This window comes from Manis javanica, chromosome 1, assembly GCF_040802235.1.
Source record: "Manis javanica isolate MJ-LG chromosome 1, MJ_LKY, whole genome shotgun sequence".
Taxonomy (NCBI): Eukaryota; Metazoa; Chordata; class Mammalia; order Pholidota; family Manidae; genus Manis; species Manis javanica.
In genome coordinates this window covers 27,455,366-27,476,829 of record NC_133156.1, presented here as the reverse complement: position 1 = coordinate 27,476,829, position 21,464 = coordinate 27,455,366, and the positions used below count along the sequence as shown (strand labels likewise).

Here is a 21,464-nt window from a genome sequence, read left to right as displayed (position 1 = left end):
TCTTTTAATGGAAGCATTTAGTTCATTGGTTTTTAATGTAATCCTATTACCTTACTACATGCTTTTTATTTGAACTACAGTTGTATATTCCTTCCTCCTTTTTCCTTTTTGTAGACAGTTTTTTACCAAGTTGAGAAAGCTCCTCTCTATCCCTAGTTTACTGATTTTTTTTTTTAAATCATGGATGGGTTTTTGGATTTTGTCAAATGTTCTTTCTATACCTGTTGATAGGTTCATGTGATTCTTCTTTAAGTCCACTGATGTGACAGATTATATTGATTTTCAAATGTGGAACCTGTCTTGCATCCCAGGGATGAATCTACCTGGTCATGGTGTATAATACTTTTAATACTGTTTTGGATTTGATTTGCTAATATTTTTTTGAGGATTTCTGCATATATTTTCATGAGAGATACTGGTTTATACTTTTCTCTTCTTTAATGTCTTTGTCTGGTTGCTTTAGGATAATACTTGGCCTTATAGAATGAATTAGGAAGTAGTTCCTTTGTATCTACACTTTAAAAGAGATGATAAGAATTGGAATTTCATCTTTAAATGTTTGGTAGAATTTACCAATGAACCCATGTGGGCCTGGTACTTTCTGTTTGGGAAGGTTATTGATTCAATGTCTGATTTAATAGACACAGGCCTATTCAAATCATATCTTCCTTGTGTGAATTTTGGCAGATTATGCCTTGTAAGGAATTTTGCCTTTCAGGATCCATTTCATCTAGATTATCAAATTGGTGGGCATAGAATTGTTCACAGTATTCCTTTATTATCCTTTTACTTTTTACGTGATCTATAGTGATTATCCCCTTTTTCATTTCTGCTATTAGTTAATTGTGTCCTCTTTTTTCTTTGTTAGCCCGGCTAGAAGCTTACTGACTGTGTTGAACTTTTCAAAGAACCAGTTTTTAATACCATTAATTTTCTCTTCCTGCTTTTAATTTCATTGATTTCTGCTGATTATTATTTTTCTTCTGCTTTAGATTTAATTTGCTCTTTTTCTAGTTTCCTAAGGTAAAAACTTACATTATTGACTTCAGATCTTTCTTGTCTACTATATCCATTCAATGCTATAAATTTCCCTCTAAGCACTGCTTTCACAACATTCCATGAATTTTGATAAGCTGTGCTTTCATTTTCATTTAGTGCAAAATATTTTAAAATTTCTTTTGAGTTTTCTTCTTGACACACGTTATTTACAAATGTGTTTTTTAACCTCCATGTAGTCTGGGATTTTCCAGTTATCTTTGTTATTAATTTCTAGCTTAATTCCATGGTGGTCTGAGAGTAGATGTTATATGATTTCTATTCTTTCAAATTTATTAAGGTGTTTTTTGTAGCCCAGAATACAGTCCACCTTGGTGAATGTTCCACGTGAACTTGAGAAATATGTGCATTCTGATGGTGTTGGATGAAGCAGTCTAAAGATGTCAATTACATCTAGTGATTGATGGTGTTGAGTTTAACTATGTCCTTACCAATACTTTGCCTGTGGTATCTGTCCATTTCTGAGAGGGGTGGTGAAGTCTCAACTCTGATAGTGGATTCACCTATTGGTTCTTGCAATTCTATCAGTTTTTATCACTCTACTGTTAGGTGTATACATGTTAAGAATTTTCATCTTGGAAAATTAACTCCTTTATCATTATGTAATGTCATTCTTTATCCCTGACAACTTTCCTTACTTGGAAGTCTGCTCTGTCTGAAACTAATAGAGCTACTCTTGTTGTCATTTGATTAGTATAAGCATGGTCTATTTTTCTCCATTTCTTTACTTTTAATCTATGTATGTATTAATAATTAAAGTGGCTTTTTCCCTTCTTTTTAAAAAGGTTTTTCATTATAGAAATTTTCTAACATGCAAAAATACAGAACAGTATTATAAATCCTTAAGTACAATACAGTCTACCTCAGGAAAGAAGAACAATCCCATATGAACAGTCTAAACTCACAATTGATGAAACTAGAAAAGGAAGAACAAATGAGGCCCAAAGTCAGTAGAAGGAGGGACACAATAAAGATTAGAGCATAAATAAATAAAATTGAGAGGAATAAAACAATAGAAATAATCAATGAAAGCAGGAGCTAGTTCTTTGAGAAAATAAACAAAACAGATAACCCCCTAGCCAGACTTATCAAGAAAAAAAGAGAGTCTACACACATAAATAGAATCAGAAATGAGAAAGAAAACGTCACTACGGACACCACGGAAATACAAAGAATTATGAGAGAATACTACGAAAATTACATACTAACAAACTGGATAATGTAGAAGAAATGGACAACTTTCTAGAAAAATACAACCTTCAAAGTCTGAACCAGTATGAAATAGAAAATATGAATAGACCAATTACCAGCAGGGAAATTGAACTGGTAATAAAAAAACTCCATAAGAACAAAATCCCTGGACCAGAGGGTTACACTGCTGAATTTTATCAAACATTTAGTGAAGACCTAATACCCATCCTCCTTAAAGTTTTCCAAAAAGTAGAAGAAGAGGGAATACTTCCAAACTCATTTTACAAGGTCAACATCACTCTAATACCAAAAGCAGGCAAAGACACCACAAAAAAGAATTACAGACCAATATCCCTAATGAACATATACGCAAAAATACTCAAAATATTAGCAAAATGAATCCAAAAATACATCAAAAGGATCATCCATCATGATCAAGTAGGATTTATTCCAGGGATGCAAGGATGGTACAACATTTGAAAATCCATCAACATCATCCACCACATCAACAAAAAGAGGGACAAAAACCACACGATCATCTCCATAAACGCTGAAAAAGCATTCAACAAAATTCAACATCCATTCATGATAAAAACTCTGAACAAAATGGGCATAGAGGGCAAGTACCTCAACATCATAAGGGCCATATATGACAAACCCACAGCTAACATTATAGTTAACAGCGAGAAGCTTTTCCTTTAAGATTGGGAACAAGACAAGGATGCCCACTCTCCCCACTTTCATTCAACACAGTTCTGGAGGTCCTACCACGGCAATCAGACAACACAGAGAAATAAAAGGCATCCAGATTGGTAAGGAAGAAGTTAAACTGCCTGTTTGCAGATGACATGATATTGTACATAAAAAACCCTAAAGAATCCACTTCAAAACTACAACTAATATCTGAATTCAGCAAAGTAGGTTGCAGGATACAAAATTAATACACAGAAATCTGTTGCATTCTTATACACTAACGATGAACTAGCAGAGGGAGAAATCAGAAAAACAATTCCATTCACAATTGCATCAAAAAGATAAAATACCTAGGAATAAACCTAAACAAGGAAGTGAAAGACCTATACTTTGAAAACTACAAGACACTCATGAGAAATTAAAAAAGATAGCAATAAATGGAAATACATCCCATGCTCATGGGTAAGAAGAATTAATATCGTCAAAATGGCAATCCTGCCTAAAGCAATCTAGATTCAATGCAATCCCTATCAAAATACCAACAGCATTCTTCAATGAACTAGAGCAAATAGCTCTAAAATTCATATGGAACCACAAAAGACCTTGAATAGCCAAAGCAATCCTGAGAAGAATAGAATAAAGCAGGGGTGGCTTATGCTCCCCAAGTTCAAGCTCTACTACAAAGCCACAGCAATCGAGACAATTTGGTACTGGCACCAAGAACAGACCCATAGACTAATGGAACAGACTAGAAAGCCCAGATATAAACCCAAGCATATATGGTCAATTAATATATGATAAAGGAGCCATGGATATACAATGGGGAAATGACAGCCTCTTCAACAGCTGCTGTTGGCAAAACTGGACAGCTACATACAAGAGAATGAAACTGGATTACTGTCTAAACCCCACATGCAAAAGTAAACTCAAAATGGATCAAAGACCTGAATGTAAGTCATGAAACCATAAAACTCTTAGAAGAAAACATAGGCAACAATCTCTTGAATATGAACATGAGCAACTTTTTCCTGAACGCATCTCCTCGGGCAAAAGAAACAAAAGCAAAAATGAACAAGTGGAACTACACATGCTAAAAAGCTTGTGTACAGCAAAAGACACTATCAGCAGAACAAAAAGGCATCGTACATATCCGACAAGGGGTTAACATCCAAAATATATAAAGAAGTCATACACCTCAACACCCAAAAAGCAAATAACTCCATTAAAAAATGGGTGGAGGATATGAACAGACAGTTCTTCAAAGAAGAAATTCAGATGGCCAACAGGTACATGAAAAGATGCTCCACATCGCTAACTATCAGGGAAACGCAAATTAAAACCACAATGAGATATCACCTCACACCATTTAGGATGGCCAACATAGAAAAGAATAGGAACAACAAATGCTGGTGAGGATGTGGAGAAAGAGGAACCCTCCTACACTGCTGGTGGGAATGTAAACTAGTTCTACCATTTGTGGAAAGCAGTACGGAGGTTTCTCAAAAAACTAAAAATAGAAATACCATTTAGCCCAAGAATTTCACTCCTAGGAATTTACCCAAGAATACAGTTTCCCAGTTTCAAATAGACATATGCACCCCTATGTTTATCGCAGCACTACTTACAATACCTAAAAAATTGAAACAACCTAAGTGTCCATCAGTGATGAATGGATAAAGATGTGGTACCTATACACAATGGAGTGTTATTCAACCATAAGAAGAAAACAAATCCTACAATTTGCAACAACATGGATGGAGCTAGAGGGTATTATGCTCAGTAAAATAGGGTAGACAGAGAAAGATAAGTACCAAATGATATCACTCATGTGTGGAGCTTAAGAACAAAGCAAAAACTGAAGGAACAAAACAGCAGCAGATTCACAGAACCGAAGAATGGACTAACAGTTACCAAAAGGAAAGGGACTGGGGAGGAAGGGTGGGAAGGGAGAGAGAAGGGGATTAAGGGGCATTACGATTAGCACACATAATGGAGGGGGGGCATGTGGAGGGCAGTATAGCACAGAGATGACAAGTGGTGACATCTTGCTGTGTTGATGAACGGTGACTATAGTGTGGTATGTGGTGGTGACTTGATAATGGGGGGAGTCTGGTAGCCACTGTGTTGCTCATGTAATTGGATATTAGTGATACCAAAAAAACCCCACAATTATCATCACTATAATCAGTGACTAATTCTTTTAATAGCAACAAAAACTCAGCTAATGTTTAAATTTTCCCAAAGGTTTCACACATTTTTCTTCCCTTCCTCTCCCCTCCCCTGGTCCTTTTAAAATTGTTTTTTGAATCAGGATTTAAATAATGCCTACACACTGTGTTTGGCTCATATGACTCTTTTTAGGTCTCTTCCAATCTAGACCTGTGTTGTTTAGTGTAGCCATTAGTCACACATGGTTATTTAAGTGAATTAAGAATGAACAATTCAGTACCTCAGTCACACCATCATATTTCAAATGCTCAGTAGCCACATGTGACTTGTGGCTACTATGTTGGACTAGGCAGGTACAGAACATTTTCATTATCACAGAAGGTTGTGCTGTTGAATAGCACTGATGTAAATTCTGCTGTTTGTTCTATAGATTCCCACAGCCTGGATCTTGCTGATGTTTCTTCTTTCTTGGTTTCTTCTTAATTTGTGTTTTTTGTTAGTTCTTTTCGTTTCTTCTCTATTAGCCTGAATGCTACATATTTTTTTGCTATTCTTTTAGGATTAGCTAATGAGTTATTAACCTTCAGATAACTCAGTTTTCACATCTGTAGAACAGGGTAACAGTACCTACCTCTTACAGTTGTGAGGACTGAGTTTATCTTAAAAGCATTTAAAAGTGCCTGGACACACAGTACATTCTCTAGAAGCATCTTCTCTATATTTGCTACACTCCAGAGATTTTGATATTGGCCAGATACCAATCATGTTTAGTTTATTTTTGCTTTTCTCCTGATTAAACGACAACTCTACAGAAGAGAATAATTACCCGGCAGCGCAGGGAACGTTTGATCAGAAGGTGTTTGTGACGAGGATAGAGCTGTGAAGCACAGATTGGTTGGAAGTCAGGCTGTAAGAGACGCTGCTGAAGGGTGGTCACTAGCATGAAAGGCAAAAACCAGGCTTAGTTTACAGTGACTTGCTCAAAATCAGACTTATATGAAATAATTACATGAAAAAATACTTCCTTTGTTGAACAGCATTCTTTAAAAAACCATAATGTAGAGATTTTATAGTTCTTCAAATGATTACTTCTATTTTATTTGCTATATGATTCATTTTATTACTGACAACTATGTCATTAAAAATCTGAAAACACAAGGCATATAAGTAACAAAAACAGAGTTAGTTGTAAGGTAAAAACAAAGTAGAATAATGTATAAAATTACCTTCTGTTAAATTGACGGGTCCTGTGTAATAGTCCTCAGGAAGCGGCTCCACCCCATCCACAGCCTGAGCTGCCTCGATCTTTGCCTCTTTTTGGTCCTCTCCTTCTTTAAGGCTAAAAGACAAAAAGCAGTTGATTTCTCAAGGGCCCACCTGATTATCTTCAGAGTCTATAATACCAGTAATTGAAATATTATCCTACTGCAGGGTATTTTTTTCTGTTTAGGCATTTTCTAAGTATGAAAATCTTCTTCTCCAGTTAGCAACTACTTTAAATTACATTCCTTCAACAGAAATTTTGATACCTCCTTTTCTCCTTAAAGCCAATTAACATCCAAACTTACGAAAGTCCAGCAAGGGTACTGATGGTTGCACCAGCTCGTGGTCGCTGAAGCCTGGTTCCAAGACCATATTTGTCCTAAATGGAATTCAGAAATTCCTGTTAGAAATTCCCTATTTACATGTCCTAGTTATCAAAAGAGTGGACTGGGAATTATGAGTGGGACAGCATGAGAAGCTCAGGGAAATAAGCAAAAAAAAAAAAAAGCTAATTTGAAAGCTTCCTTTAATGAGAGTACTTTGTAGCCCCACATCATCTTATTCTTAAAGTAATAATAAAAACATGGAGACTGAAACTACATTAATATAGTAAAACTGAACTACTTATGATTTTTTCACTAAGATCTAAAAATATCTAACCTAGAACTATGTGGAGTGTCTAAGACACATGACAAATGTCTTCTTCGAACACCAGTGATCATCTGCTAACTTTTTCAGGGTTAGCAAGAACCATAAAAGAGAACTTACCACTACATGAATAGTGTGTTGCTGTAGGCCCCCAAATAGCAGCAGATTGCAGCAGAGAAAAAAAAAATGCAGCATGAGACAGAAGCAAACTCACACAGAAGGCAGGTTATATGGGCATGTGGGAAGAATAATGTCCTAAATTTAAATTCCAACTCCTAAATACACTAGTACAGATGCTGATTATACCACTGGATTATTCAGTAAAATTCATTAAGACTTCACTGAAGTCTTTGGCAAATGTAGATGCTTTAGAAGTTTTACTGTTTTATTGATAACTTTAATGTTTTATTTATAAATTCTAAACTAGGTATTTTTATATGGACCTCACCAATCCTTAGGGTTCCAACAGCTTGTCTGATTCTCATGCAGAAGCAATATGACAAGTTACTTTCCTTATCTATAAAATGGGGATATACTATCTACACCACAGGATTGTTGTGAGGATTAAATTATATGTATAAAGTATTTAGCACAGTGCTTGACACACCATTACCATTCAACAAGTGTTATTTATTAAATGTCAACTTGGACGGTAACAAGAGCTCTAAGTCCTAATCACTTGCTTCTGATTGGTAGTATACAAACTAGTAGAGAATGGCTTCCATAAATAATTCCTATAAAAAATTACATTTACATATATTACAATTTGTTTAACCATGCACTGTGTTGTCAGTGTTTTTCATACTGGAGAAATATGGCAAAGTGCCAAAAATTATGACAACTAGAGCTGTGAAACCACTACTACTAGGATGTCAAAGGTGGGCTACACAGGTAATAAAAGTGGTAGAATGAAGTCTACCACTTGCTCACCTGCTCCTGATTTTCTGTACAAGTATGAGTTCTGGGGTGCCTGCAAAATTAAACAGTAGCCTCTGGAGAATAATCAGAAGAAAAAGGGGAGTGATGGAGAAAAAGATACAAATGTCCTTACAAGTCAAAGCATTCAAGTAGAACTAACAATATGGCAAAAGCATGACTGCTGGACTTAAACACATCATGAGACTCCTTTCTCTCCTACCCATCATTCAGGAATCTAGGGAAAACGGCCACTTCTGAAATGGTCACTATTCTTATCCCACACAGATCTTGATCAATGAACAGCAAACTCCTTTCTGTACCAAGTCCTCACCGAAAAAGCCAAAGGCATATAGTTTCTACGTCGCGCCAGTTTCTTGCGATCTCGCTCAACCTTCTCTTTCTGAGCAAGCTGCTGATAATATTCAATCAGTTTGTTCATCTGTAGGAAATCAAAGACTTAGTATTTGTTTCACAAAAAAGCAAACAGGAAACATACAAAATTAATCAACACTGACTAGATGCATAAAATAGAGAAGATAAATTATTAAGGTGGGCAAGCTTGCCTGTTTCTTCTAAGAGAATTCCTTTTCATTACACAAATTACTTTCAGAATTGAAACAGAACCTTCATGTTCAAACATGGGAAGAAATTGTCAATGAAAAGGCTTGGAACCTTTATGTTCTCTTTTCATTGCTCTTTACTTCATTACTTATCTCCTGTCACAACTGCTCCTATTTTTCTCAGCATGGCCACAGGACCATCTGTCTAAGAATGTGACATTACACATTCTTACCCCCCTTATTTCCCTTCCTACTTCACACATGTTTTTATTTTTAAATATATGTTTATCATAAAAGCAATGTATGTTAATTGTGAAAAGTTAAAACAATACATACACACAAAGAATAAAAAGTAACACTTATCTTTTATCTCTTGTTCCCAAGTCTACCTTTCCCCTCACCAGAGGTATTATCCACTATATCCACCATTATCAATTCAGACATCTTCTTATACACCTACAAAGGTCTGAGATTATATTCTGCATACATTTAAAAAACCTGCATATAGACATACAGCTCTTATATGTATAAATATTTTACATATAAGGGAAATAATTTATTATTTTATAACTTTGTTTTTCACTGAAAGTATCATGAACTTTCCATTTACTAGCACTGCTCCACTCCAGTCACATTCACCTTGTCTACAACTGGCTTTGCTTCTTCCACTCACAAGCTCTCTGCATATGCTGTTCCTATGCCTTGAATTCTTTCCCTTCTGTGCCTGTTGTCCTCAGACTTCAGCGCATTCTTCAGACATGGACCTAATTAGTTGAAATTCCACCTAATAAATGTTTAAAATGCATCTCTCCTTTACATTAATTATTGCTGTTTTTCATTTATCTGGGGATTGTTTGACCAATTCGTGTTTTCCCATTAGATTTAAGCTCTATGAGAGTAGGGACCAATTATCCCTATAGTTTAGCACAGTTTCTGGCACAGCGTAAGTGCTCAATGAATTTATGATGAATGAATATATTTATGAGTCTAACAAGAAAGAGATATGGCTGAGAATTCAAGAAATCTGTAATAATTTACACTAATAATAGTATATGTGAGAAGGTCCAATTTCCCATACTCTCATCCAAGATATTTTCAGTATTTCTAATTTTTGATGTCATAGGTAAAAATTATTATTTAATATATGGTTTGATCATATATCATTTTGATAGCATTTTATCATCTTTCTCGTATTCCAGTTCCAGGGGCAAAAAAATCAACTCTAATACATAATACAGAGGTCAAATCACTATGAACCGCTAAAGAATGTTCAAATCATGATTCTATAAGCAACCACTACTCAGTCCAAAGGCATCTTCTAAAGTAGTGGTGTTTCTAAGAGTTAAGATGTCTATCTGCTGATATTTTCAAGAGTACTTGAGAGCCAATGGAACCTTAACTTGGTGAGTATGTGAAAAACAAAAACACATTGTTTCCTTTTTCCAGTTCACAACATGAGTTCAGTAGAAGTAAAACTACAGCTAGATTTCTCTATTAATTTAAACCAGACCAGAAAACACTGCCGTGATTTAATCTCTTACAATGAGAAGCACTTTCTATGTGTAACAGCTGCCACAACACATTATGGATTTCTGATCATAGACCATACCCACTGAGAAAATGGAAGATCCTCAGTCTTTTTCTCCATCTTATCTTATTTCAGCCTTTCTCTGATGACCCTTTACTTACCCGATGTGTGTGAGGATTTTCAGGTTCCTGCCACCCACCACTAGCTGCAAATAAAGGAACATTAACAATTTTATAATTGGATAATTTTACTTTCATAAAAAGTCATGTGTAGGCCACAAAACATATATACATAAAATCGCAAAACTTCTAAGAAAGAATCCTAGAAATCATATGGACCAGAATGTACAGGATAAAATTTTTTCTTTAAAAATAATGATGGCCTTACTATGCTGATGGACAGTGATTGTAATGTGGTATGTGGTGGGGACTTGATAATAGGGGGAATCTAGTAACCACAATGTTGCTCATGTACTTGTATATTAATGATACCAAAATAAACATAATAAATAAATAAATAAAATAAAAATAATGATGGTGATAATGATAACCACCATCTCCACAACTAACATATATTATAGCTTCTGTTCCTGGCATTTGAAACATATTCTCATAATAACACTCCAAGGCAGGGAGTCTTATTACTAGTCTCATTTTACAAATGAGGAAATTGAAGCTTAAAGAAGTTATAAAACTTCTCCCAAATCACACCGATAGTAAGTGGTAAAGCCAGGATTCAACCTCAGGTAGTCTGACTCCAGAGACTCTGCCCTTATTTGCAACACTACACAATTTCTCTCCTGTAAGATCTGGGTTTAGAGAAGAACTTCTTACGTAAGAAACAAACAGCACAACTCATAGAATACTCCAGAAAACTTAAAGTAAAACCATAATGAATACTTTCAACAAATGGTACAACAAAAAAATATCCCCATACAAAAAAAAAATCTTAACCCTTACCTCACAGCATATATAAAGCTTACCCTGAAATAAATAATAGACTTACATGCAAGAGCTAAAACTACAATACTTTGGGAAGAAAACATTAGTGGACCTTCAGTTAGCCTCACATTTCTTCACTAGGACACAAAGGCAAAAACTATAAAATAAAAAATTGATAAAATGGACATCATCAAAACTGGAAACTTGTGCTCTTCAAAAAACACTGTTGAGAAAATAAAAAGGGCAAGACAAAGACTGGGAGAAAATATTTGCAAAACATATTTAACAAAAGACTTGTATCCAGTATACAGAATTTTTATGACTATAAAAAGACAAAAAAAATCAGTTAAAAATGGGCAAAAGATTTGTACAAACAGTTCACCAAAGAAGACACATGAATGGCAAATAAGCACATTAAGAAAATGCAAATTAAGCCCACAATGAGGTATGTATCATTACACACTCACTAGAATGGCTAAAATGAGAAAGACTGAAAATACTGAAAGTTGTTGAGGAACTGGAACTCTCCTATATCACTGATGAAGATCCGAAATGGTATGGCCACTTTGGGACAGAGCTGGGTGGTTTCTAGTCAAATTAAACATACCCTTACCCTATGTATTTACTCAAGAAAAATGAAAACATATATCCACACTAAGACTTGTAGGCAAATGTTCATATGTTCATAACAGCTTTATTCACATGAGACAGAAACTGGAAAAAAGCCAAATGTCCATCACCTAGAGAATGAATAAACAACTTGTGGTATACCCATACAATAGATATACTACTTAGCAACGAACAGCAAAAACATGGAAGAACCTCAAAAGCATTATGCTAAGTGCAAGAAGACAGACACAAAAGACTATGTACTACAAGACTCCCAATTATATAAACTTATAGAAAAGGCAAAGTTACAGTGATAGACAGCATATTAGTGGCAGTTGGGGCAAAGAGGCAGGGGAAGGAACTGACTGCAAAGGGGCACTGAGAAAAATTTTGGGGTGATAGAATTGTTCTACAACATGATTGTGGTGGTGGCTACATGACTATACACATTTGTCAAAAATCACAGAATTCTCCATTTAAAATTAGTGAGCTTCATTACATGTAAATTATAACAATAAAGATAACCAAAAAAAGAGAAAAAGTTAAAACTATAATGAGATATTTCACAACTATCAGTTTGGAAAAACTGGAAAGAAGTCCAACAACAATAAGAGCTGCCAAGGACCCGAAGCAATGGGCAGTCTACTCTCACTAGTGGGAACAAAAACTGGTAAACCAATTTGGAGAGCTAAAGACACACACACTGGGAACCAGCAATTTTACTTTTAGTTACGTGTGGAAACCCTTACTCTTGTGATTTAGGAAGACACATACAAGAATATTTCTAATAACACTGTTGTCAAAAGCAAAAAAATTGAAAACCTAAATATCCATCAAAAGACAAAAAACTGTAAACTGTAAACATATACATGATAAACTGGTAAGTCATGCATGAATCAGCTGTGTATCATAAACATAATGTTAATAAAGAAAAGTTGTAGCAGGATACATACATACAGTATGTTTCTATTTGTTTCAAAAGTGAAAAACATTATTTGCTAGTGGCTCCATCCATTATGTGGAGAAGTATGAAGACATGTATGGTAACTGGTATACACTGAATTCAGGATTGTGATGATCATCGCTCTCTAAGGGGCAGAGGAAGGAGGATGCAGTGGAAGAAGGCTTACTCAAGGAGCTTAAACTGTTTTGGTTATGTTTAATTTCTTAAGCTGGGTAATCAGTACATGAATGTGTTTTATTTGTATAATTAAAAATAACTTTTTAAAAGGACTCTTGTTGAAGGTGACACTACCCCCTTTCAAGAAACGGCAGCAATAACATCATTTAGTACAATATTTATATTTTAAGGGTTGCCTTACTTAAGGCAATCACATTTTAGTTGTAATATTTAAAAAAATATGATTGCTATACTTAACTGCTTTTTTAAAACTGCTAATTCATTCTAAATAGCAACTTGGGAGACAGAACTACCTCATTATAAATTTTTCTCTGCACATTGCTGACACAATGGCTTACTTATAAATAAACAAAAGAGTTCTAACTAAAGTGGTTTCAGGGCTTCTCAGACACCAGTGACATCATGGAAGAAATGAAATTATGTGTACTCTCTCAGAGCTCCTGGTATTCAATTATCATTGTCATGATACCCTACAGTAGATAAGATTTCTAGAGGCAAGCATTGGTTTTAAGTTCTGAAATATAAATTCTCCAATACCGATGGCTCATGATCCAAAAAGCACACCGAGTAACAATTGGAGAAATGGATTTGGATTTCTGAGCATTCTTTCTTTAACTTGATAAAAAAAAGACAAATACAAACGTGGGAAAACACATTTTAACTCATGGAGGAATACACTATGCCACTTTGAGGTTGCTTTTTATATTTAACTTATATTCATAAATAAATTTCAACAACTTACTTGCTACACTGACATTAAAACATACACAAATATTCACTGACAACCTAAGAAGATGTTATATAATGTTTCTAACATAAATCACATTTCAGGTAATATCTACCCACCAGAGCATTTTTAAGGAACTAAGGTATACTTGCTTAGTTAATTTTGTTTTTGAAGATTGTTTCATCAACTTACTGAACAAAAATCAGAAAAAAACCCCAAGAGCTCAGCCACTCTAAACCACCGCACAAACTCAACAGAATTAAGGATTAAATTTTTAAGAACAAAGTTGAATGTAAAGAAACTTCACCCACATTTACTTTTAAATTGTGTAAGAATCTATGGGAAGTTTTTAGCTAAAGTCTATGTTCATTTTAGTTATGTCAAATGACATAGTAAGCTTGTTATGGACTTCCTAATATATTAGTAAGTAAACTGAAATGTCTATTTTTTAAAGATCTTCAAGGTACTTTATTAAGTGAAATAACAAATAACAGCAAGGTGCTAGTGTTTATTTATTGCTTTCAATGCAAGAAAGGGATAAAAATTTGACATTTTTAATGAAAATCCAAAAATGAGAATTTTTAACAAGTCTAAAAATTTTTCAGAAAACATATGAAATTTCAGAAAAAAAGTCAATGGGGAGTTAGCAATGCTACTATTTATATAACAAATAAATAGCAATTCAATATTTTGAATTGACTATAAAGAAACTATTCTCTGATGTAAACCATAGAGTAAAGGAAATGTAAAAAGAAAGTTTCCTAATAAAGGTAACTGCAATCTCCACTCTGAAATGCTCAAATGATGGAGAGGTAATTAATGCCTTAAATGGTAAGTGATCTTGAGGTCCAAAAACACAATTTTTCTATTTCATTGATAAACACTGTGTGTGTGTCTGTATACACACACACACACACACACACACACACACACACACAAACATACATGTACCTTTGGGCACATATTTGAATGCCTCAGGATAGAATCTTAGACATGGAATTGCTGGGCAGAGGATAAAAGCAGTTTAATATTTTAACAGACATCGTCAAAGTGCTCTCTAAGGCCACAGCATATGAAAGAACTATTTTCCCATGTTCTTGCCAACACTTGGTGTTAACAGATTTAAAAAATTTTGTCAAATCAATGGATGAAGTTTTAATTTGCATTTCTCTGATTACTAGTAAAGTTGAGCACATCTTTTTGCATATTTATTGGCTTTTAAAAAATACATATATTACTTCACCAAGTTGTGTGTGAAAACAAAAAAACCAATCAACTAGTCAATGAAAACTAAATGAAGAATTGAGACATTCAAAACAAAGTCTTTGTTCCCAAGGAACTCTTATTAGAGTTTAAAACACGTGAAAAATTCACATACCAAGAATATAATAGTACAAGGCAGTTTATGATACCCAAAAGGAAGTGTAGAAAAAAAAAGAAAGGGCTATAAAATTTGAGAGGAGGGAAACATGAATGGGTGAGACTTGAATTGTGAATTCGTGAAAGGTTAGGGTCTTTCCATGGAATCTATATAGTTACTAAGGAGTTTGTAAAAAAGACACAGATCCTTTTTATCCTATGGTGGCTCCTTCAGTGTGCACATTTTAGTTCTGACCATTTTTATTTCTACTTCTGAAAGCTGCTGTTCACATCCTTTGCCTATTTTTCTTTTGGGTCTCTTTCTTAGTGATTTATAAGAGTTCCTCATTTTTAGTTATTTATCTTAAGTCTGTTATATATGATCCAAATATATTTCCTGGTTTGTTCCTTTTATCCTTTAGTTTTGTTCATGGTGTGTTTCATCATCAGAAGCATTTATTTTTTATAAATAAAAGAGCATTAATATTTTAATTGTAAGAAAGTGTCAGATTTATAAAAGCTATTTTACAAATTCTAAGAAAACTAAATAGTTTACCCAGCCTCAGATGAAACACCATGGTCCATCACTGTGAGAACTTGGGAATACAGAAAATTTAATGACAAAATACTCTAATTTAGTTCCCACCTCCCAATAGGTATTAAAAATAATAATTTGTGGGCAATTACAGCACTGCCAATTTCACAAAATCTCATGTTGAAGTCCACCTCACTCACCCACAGATTTGTCGGCCATGCCCACATCTCTAGATGTCCAGCGACAAAATCCACAGGCCAGGTAATAGGCTTTCTTCATGGTGGTCTTGGCGGGGTCATCTGGAAGCTGTGTGGAAATGCTTGTTGCCCGAGTGGAGAGGGTGTGCATACAGCCAGGACAGTCAAAGCAGTTAGCACATCTGTGAAATAACAAACACAACCTTTCATTCATTCAACAAACATTTATCAAGGACCTACCATGCCACAGGTATTGTTCCAAGTGTTAGGAATTCAAGAGAGGACTAGAAGGAAGGAATCTATCCCAAGCAAAAGGAAATAAAGAAATATTCCTGAGAGATGTTTATGAACTTTGTTTAAAATTTCAAATGTACACGTTCATTATTAAAAAAAAAAATGCAATCATCGCCTAAGTTCCTAAAGAATCAGGGCCTGACTCAATCATACTCTAAAGAGGGAATCACTGTTAACACAATCTGAACTTAACTTTCAGACTTTTTTTATTCTTGTACAGAGCACAAGGTTTTCTGAAGAAAAGAGAAATGTCACAGCTATGCCTTTGGAGGGACAGACCAATTACACAATGGAAAACTGAGATGCAACAGCACACTAAGCTGTGAAACTGGCCAGAGCTGAAACAGAAAACAAACAATGCTATCAAACGGCAGTGGCTGGAAAGAAGTGCATTCTCAGGGCTTCCTGCTCCCTACCCAGGCACTACTCCTCCTACTGCCCAGGCAACAGTTCCCCTTCTGGGAGACTTTGTGTTTATGGCTTTTAACTTTCCCACCTAAGATTACCAAGATTTCACCTCTAGTCCTGGACTAGCTCTGAAGTTCCATTCCATAACCCCAATTATGTGTGATACTTTGCTGTTTGGATAACATCTTCAAGAACAATAGTATCTACCTCACAGGAATATTTTGAGGATTAAATGATAAAATTAATGTGAACAGCATATAAAACGATGTCTGGCTCATCAGGATCCATTTCTTGGGGACAGGAAAGACAAATTATACTTCCCACCTCCCAAAAGGTATTAAAAATAATAATCTGTGGGCAATTATCTGTAGAAATGTAGGGGTGTGACTGGTAGCAAAGGACTTCCAACCAAGTTAAAAACCACACAGCACCCATTAGCAATGAGCACACCTACTACCCAGGTCTTGGTTTTTAATTGTACTTTCCAATAAAAAGAAACAGGACTCCTTAGAGAAATGGCTAATTCTAGGTCTGTAGCAGACTGTATACAGGATGAACCTGGAATATGTTGCAGTACCAGAAATGAATGAACAAAAACAAAAACAAAAAACTCCTATACAATGGGGGTATATCATAAGGATATAGGAGTCTACTGAAAGAGCTCCCAATGCAGCTGGAACAATTTGAACAAAAAAAATATAGTAGTATTGGATATAACCTAAAGTATAAAATAAATATTCATGAGTCCATAATGCTTTAAGTAAATGATTAGATAAATAGAAGAAAAAATTTTGCATGCAAAAAAATTCCAAATAATTTATGGAGATAGCCCTCATGGAGGGGGATACATAACTCCCCACTATTTAATAGTGATTTTTCCTTCTTAAGAGTATGACATGGGAAAGGAAGGAAAAGAAGAGTAACTGGAGAAACCTGACAAACAATAGCTCAGACCAGGTAATAAAGGTTAACATCAACAGTGACAAGACATTTTGATTTTATGTGCCCTTGACATTGTGTGATGAGATGCACTTTACCTCTGTGGTCCTCCTCCCCATAACACATTCCCCCAGCTGACCAGAGAAACATTGGACAAATTCTAATTGAGGGCCTTCTACAAAATACCTTAGTAGCATTCTTTGAATGTTTAAGGTCATCAAAACCAAGGAAACTCTAAGAAAACATCACAGCAGAAGGAGCCTAAGAAGACATGACTATTAATTATAATGTGGGTATCCTCAATAGGCTCCTGGAACAGAAAAAGGAGATTAGGGAAAAACTCAGGAAATCTGAATAAAATGTGGAGTTAATTTAATAACAATGTGGTAATATCATTCATTAATTGAGACAAACACACTACACTAATGTAAGATGCTAATAATAGGGAAGACTGGGTATGGGGTAAATGGAATTCTCTGAACCATCTTCACAATAATTCTTAATTCTGAAACTATTCTAAAATAAAAAGTTTATATACAAAAAATCAAAGAATATTTCATCTCTGGCAAGAGTGATGCTAAAAATGAGTAACAGCTAGTTAAAAATGAGAATTAATCCCATGTGTTTTCTTATCAGCTATTAAAAAATATTTGAGGAAAACAAAACACAAGATTGCAGTCTTACCTATTCTTTTTCAGTTTGGCTTCAGCTGATGGCATATTTTCTAAGCAACTGGGACAATAATGGGAGTCCACCTAGAAACAAGAAATAAAAAAATCAGAGGAAAAGAGTATAGCTTGTGCATATGTCTGTGCCAAATAATGAATTAAAAAATATACTGGAGCAGGTGAGAAAGCACTGATCTGGCAAAGAACATTTTCAGCTTGGAGTCTATTCTTCAATCACTGGTTTCTTCATACCCTCTGGATTCCCTAAAATCCTTCTATTTTTATTTCTGATCTTTCCCGTTCCCTTTCACCAGGGTTTTATGCATTAGATGTGTTAAAAGATGTCTATGTAGAAGAACAACTTTATGATACCCTAATGAATAGATTAATAAATAAAATAACCCAGTTTGTGAGGCTGTGATCAAATATATCTATCTAGTTTAGCTTTATTAGACTGCAATAACTTGACCACACTTAAACTGTTAAAGAGAGATTTTAAGTTTTCTCTTTACTGAATACATGTTCACTAAGAAAAGTGTAAGTGAACATTTACAAAGTCGGTTTATATATATATAGAGAGCCAACGAATTGGAGATTTTTAAATGGCAGTTAAACTACCAAGCTAACAAGACAGTCTTATTGTGTTAACTAAAAAAATAGTTATAAATATTAGATTGTTATTTTTTAAGGTCTGAATAATTATTTTCTTTAATGGAGGTAGATCCTATTTTCAGAACTCTACTTACCTGCAAATGCAGAGACAGATTCACTTGAACACAAATACTGTAACAGAACTGACTTCTTTTATCATCATCTGCTATAAACAGGGCAATCTTTGAAAAGGTAAAGTGGCTGCTCAAATAATCTCCAGGAACATAAAATACAGTATTGATAATTAATGTTTGCACTACCTTATCATAAAGGGCAAAATATATTTCATTTCTTCTTGTCCCCTTTCCATATTATGCCTGTCCCTTCATGTGTAGCTCCAATCCTAGGTTCTTCATTAAGAACTTTCTGGACTGCTCCAGCCCTCAGTAGCCTCATCCTTCCCCAAACCCTAATGACCTCCACTTCACAAGTATACACCAGTCTTTTAAAGACACACTCAGACTGAATGTCCTAGCTAAAAAAATCCTTAGAGATCATGGAGACTGAGCTTCCCAATGACCACCAAATGAGAACTTAATCCAATAAATCCTGGAGGTGGAGCTGGAACAGGGAAGCACCTAAAAGAGAAAGAACCTGCCCGGCAGATAACACAGGAATATTTTGAGGATTAAACGATAAAATTAATACAAGAAAGATCATGTATATACATCGGTACTGATTTTCCTCTAGTACTATTTAACTGCTTGCTCTATTCTTAGTATCTTGAAAAATATCCCCAATAAAATTATAATAGTAATATGTAAAATGGCTTATGAAATAGGCCGTATTTTTACACACGTTTTTAATAGTCCATGGATCTTTACAGTGAACTTCTCTGAATCAGGTTCCCTGGTTTCAAATTCTGGTCCTCCCTCCCACCCACAAATTTTTAGCTCTGTGACCTACGGTAAACATAATGTAAGAAAAATTTTAGCCGAAATAAGCAGGTGAAGAGAGGCAATAAAGGGCCAGGTAGTTTATTTGAATGCCCCGGGCGAGGTTCCCTAGTCTACGGAAATGGAGGCTAACGACGTGCTCCCCCCTCCCCCCAGTGCCTTCAACCTTACACATGTTTGTTTCATTAACTGTAATTTTTTAAAAGGTATCCATCCTATTGGGTTGTAAGAATAAAAAAGATTATGTAAAATAAAGCACACGGCATATAGAAAATATTGAGTAAGATGCAGCTATTGTTAGTATCAGGTATTCTTTCCCTAGACTGAGTTACTCAACAACAGGATTTATGTCTTATTTGCTTTTTAATCCCCCAAGTTTATTGAATGAAACAAGATATGCCAAGTGCTGCATAAATTCTGCGGTTTTGTTATTTGGTGACTTCTTGTTGGTGGGGTCTTCTACATTCTGAGGAATCCCACCTGCAACCCCACTTGAGCCCATGAAGGACAGCACCCTATTCTTTAGAGGAGCGCCCTGAATATAATAACACTTTGAGCTTCTTCCATGGCAGATTCTATTCTGAGCGCTTCTCGCTCAGCGCACCGCATCTGACACTCTTCCCCGCTGCAGGCCTCGGCCTGAGCCAGGAAACAGCTGAGAAGTCTGAGGAGCGCCCAGTTTCTGGCGTGAAAGTAGGTGCAGAACTTCCAGGATGAGAGGAGCATAAACGAGAAGGCCTGCGGGCCCCACATGGTCCACAATCCTGGAAAGACAGCATCTCGCCCCTCAAGTGGCCTGAACTAAGCATCCCCACACCTTTTCCTCCCCAACCCACCCAATTACCAACCCTCCCAGAGACAGCCAGCGGCCCCCAAAGTCAAGTTTGTCCAATCAATGGCGCGCGCCCTAGAACCAGAAGATCCGATCAGCCCTACCCAAGGCCGCGCCTCCTAAATGACAAATTGTAAGCAACTTAAATCTGAGTGTCGGAAGACATAGCCAATCAGCAAACTAGGAAAATGACTAACCGCCGCGGTGACTAGGGTGAACGGCTCCCCTGCCCCCACTACACACACTCTTCATGGGACGACAGCGTTACCTCGTGAGACACACATTCCAAAGACCGCAGCTCGCTACAATAGCGGCAGAAGTACAGCTGCGAGAGCGGGGCCCGAACCTTCTTTTCTCCCTGGACTAGGTAGAGTACCCGCTCCGATTGCAGCAAAGACGCCATCTTGAAGAAGGAGGAGTCAACGACGCTCCCGTAGCACTACGTGACCAGGGAACCAGTGTTTAAGTCAACGTAGACTTTGACGTAAGGTTCCCGGGTTTGTGGAGCTTTGCGCAGGGAGAAAGTCAAAGTGCGCTTGCGCAGCTGGGCTCCCAGGTTTCTCCCGCTCTCGGTGAAATGCTTAAGCCCCACTGTTTTAGTGAGCTTCAGCCGCCTGGGGCCTTTCCATCGTTAAATATTGAATGACATCTCAAATACCGACAGGCTCAGTGCTCTTCTTTTGCCTTCCTTCCAGAAAGGAAAGCTGCTCTTTTGTTTTATTTGCAACTGCCTTTCCCGTTCTCACCTTCCATGCAAATATCCAGAAGGTAGATGGAGGGTTTCACCGACAGAGTTCCATGGAACTAGAAAGCTAAGAATCACACCAGCAATCTTTTTTTTTTTTAATTTTTATTAAGGTATTATTGATATACACTCTTACGAAGGATTCACGTGAAAAAACAATGTGCTTACTACATTTACCCATATTATAAAGTCCCCCGATGCAGTCACTATTCATCGGTGCAGCACGATGCCACAGATCCACTATGTGTCTTCGCTGTGCTACAGTGTTCTCCCCGTGATCCCCCACACCATGTGTACGAAAACATACTACCCTTCAGTCCCCTTCTCTCTCCCTCCCCGCCCGCACTCCCACACCCCTCCCCTTTGGTAACTACTAGTTCCTTCTTGGAGGAGGCGGAGCCAAGATGGCGGCGTGAGTAGTTCCTTCTTGGAGTCTGTGAAGTCTGCTGCTGTTTTGTTCCTTCAGTTTTGCTTCCTTGTTATACTCCATAAATGA

At 36.1% G+C, this 21,464-nt stretch overlaps 1 protein-coding gene across 2 annotated transcripts in view; it reads right to left on the bottom strand.

The window, feature by feature from the left end:
- DCTN4 (dynactin subunit 4) overlaps positions 1-20,661 on the bottom strand; it is a 34,460-nt gene extending 13,799 nt beyond the window's left edge. The window contains exons 1-9 of one of the 2 annotated variants that reach the window (XM_017677473.2): positions 20,492-20,661; positions 17,861-17,931; positions 15,539-15,717; positions 10,188-10,231; positions 8,270-8,377; positions 7,141-7,161; positions 6,678-6,751; positions 6,336-6,448; positions 5,936-6,045 (exon numbers count right to left, since the gene is read on the bottom strand). In XM_017677473.2, coding sequence (XP_017532962.1) covers positions 5,936-6,045; positions 6,336-6,448; positions 6,678-6,751; positions 7,141-7,161; positions 8,270-8,377; positions 10,188-10,231; positions 15,539-15,717; positions 17,861-17,931; positions 20,492-20,626 — 855 coding nt within the window. In that variant the 5' untranslated portion in view covers positions 20,627-20,661. The remainder of the gene's footprint in view (positions 1-5,935; positions 6,046-6,335; positions 6,449-6,677; positions 6,752-7,140; positions 7,162-8,269; positions 8,378-10,187; positions 10,232-15,538; positions 15,718-17,860; positions 17,932-20,491) is intronic. The other variant, XM_017677475.2, reaches the window with a different exon arrangement.
- Between the last annotated feature and the right edge of the window lie 803 nt (positions 20,662-21,464).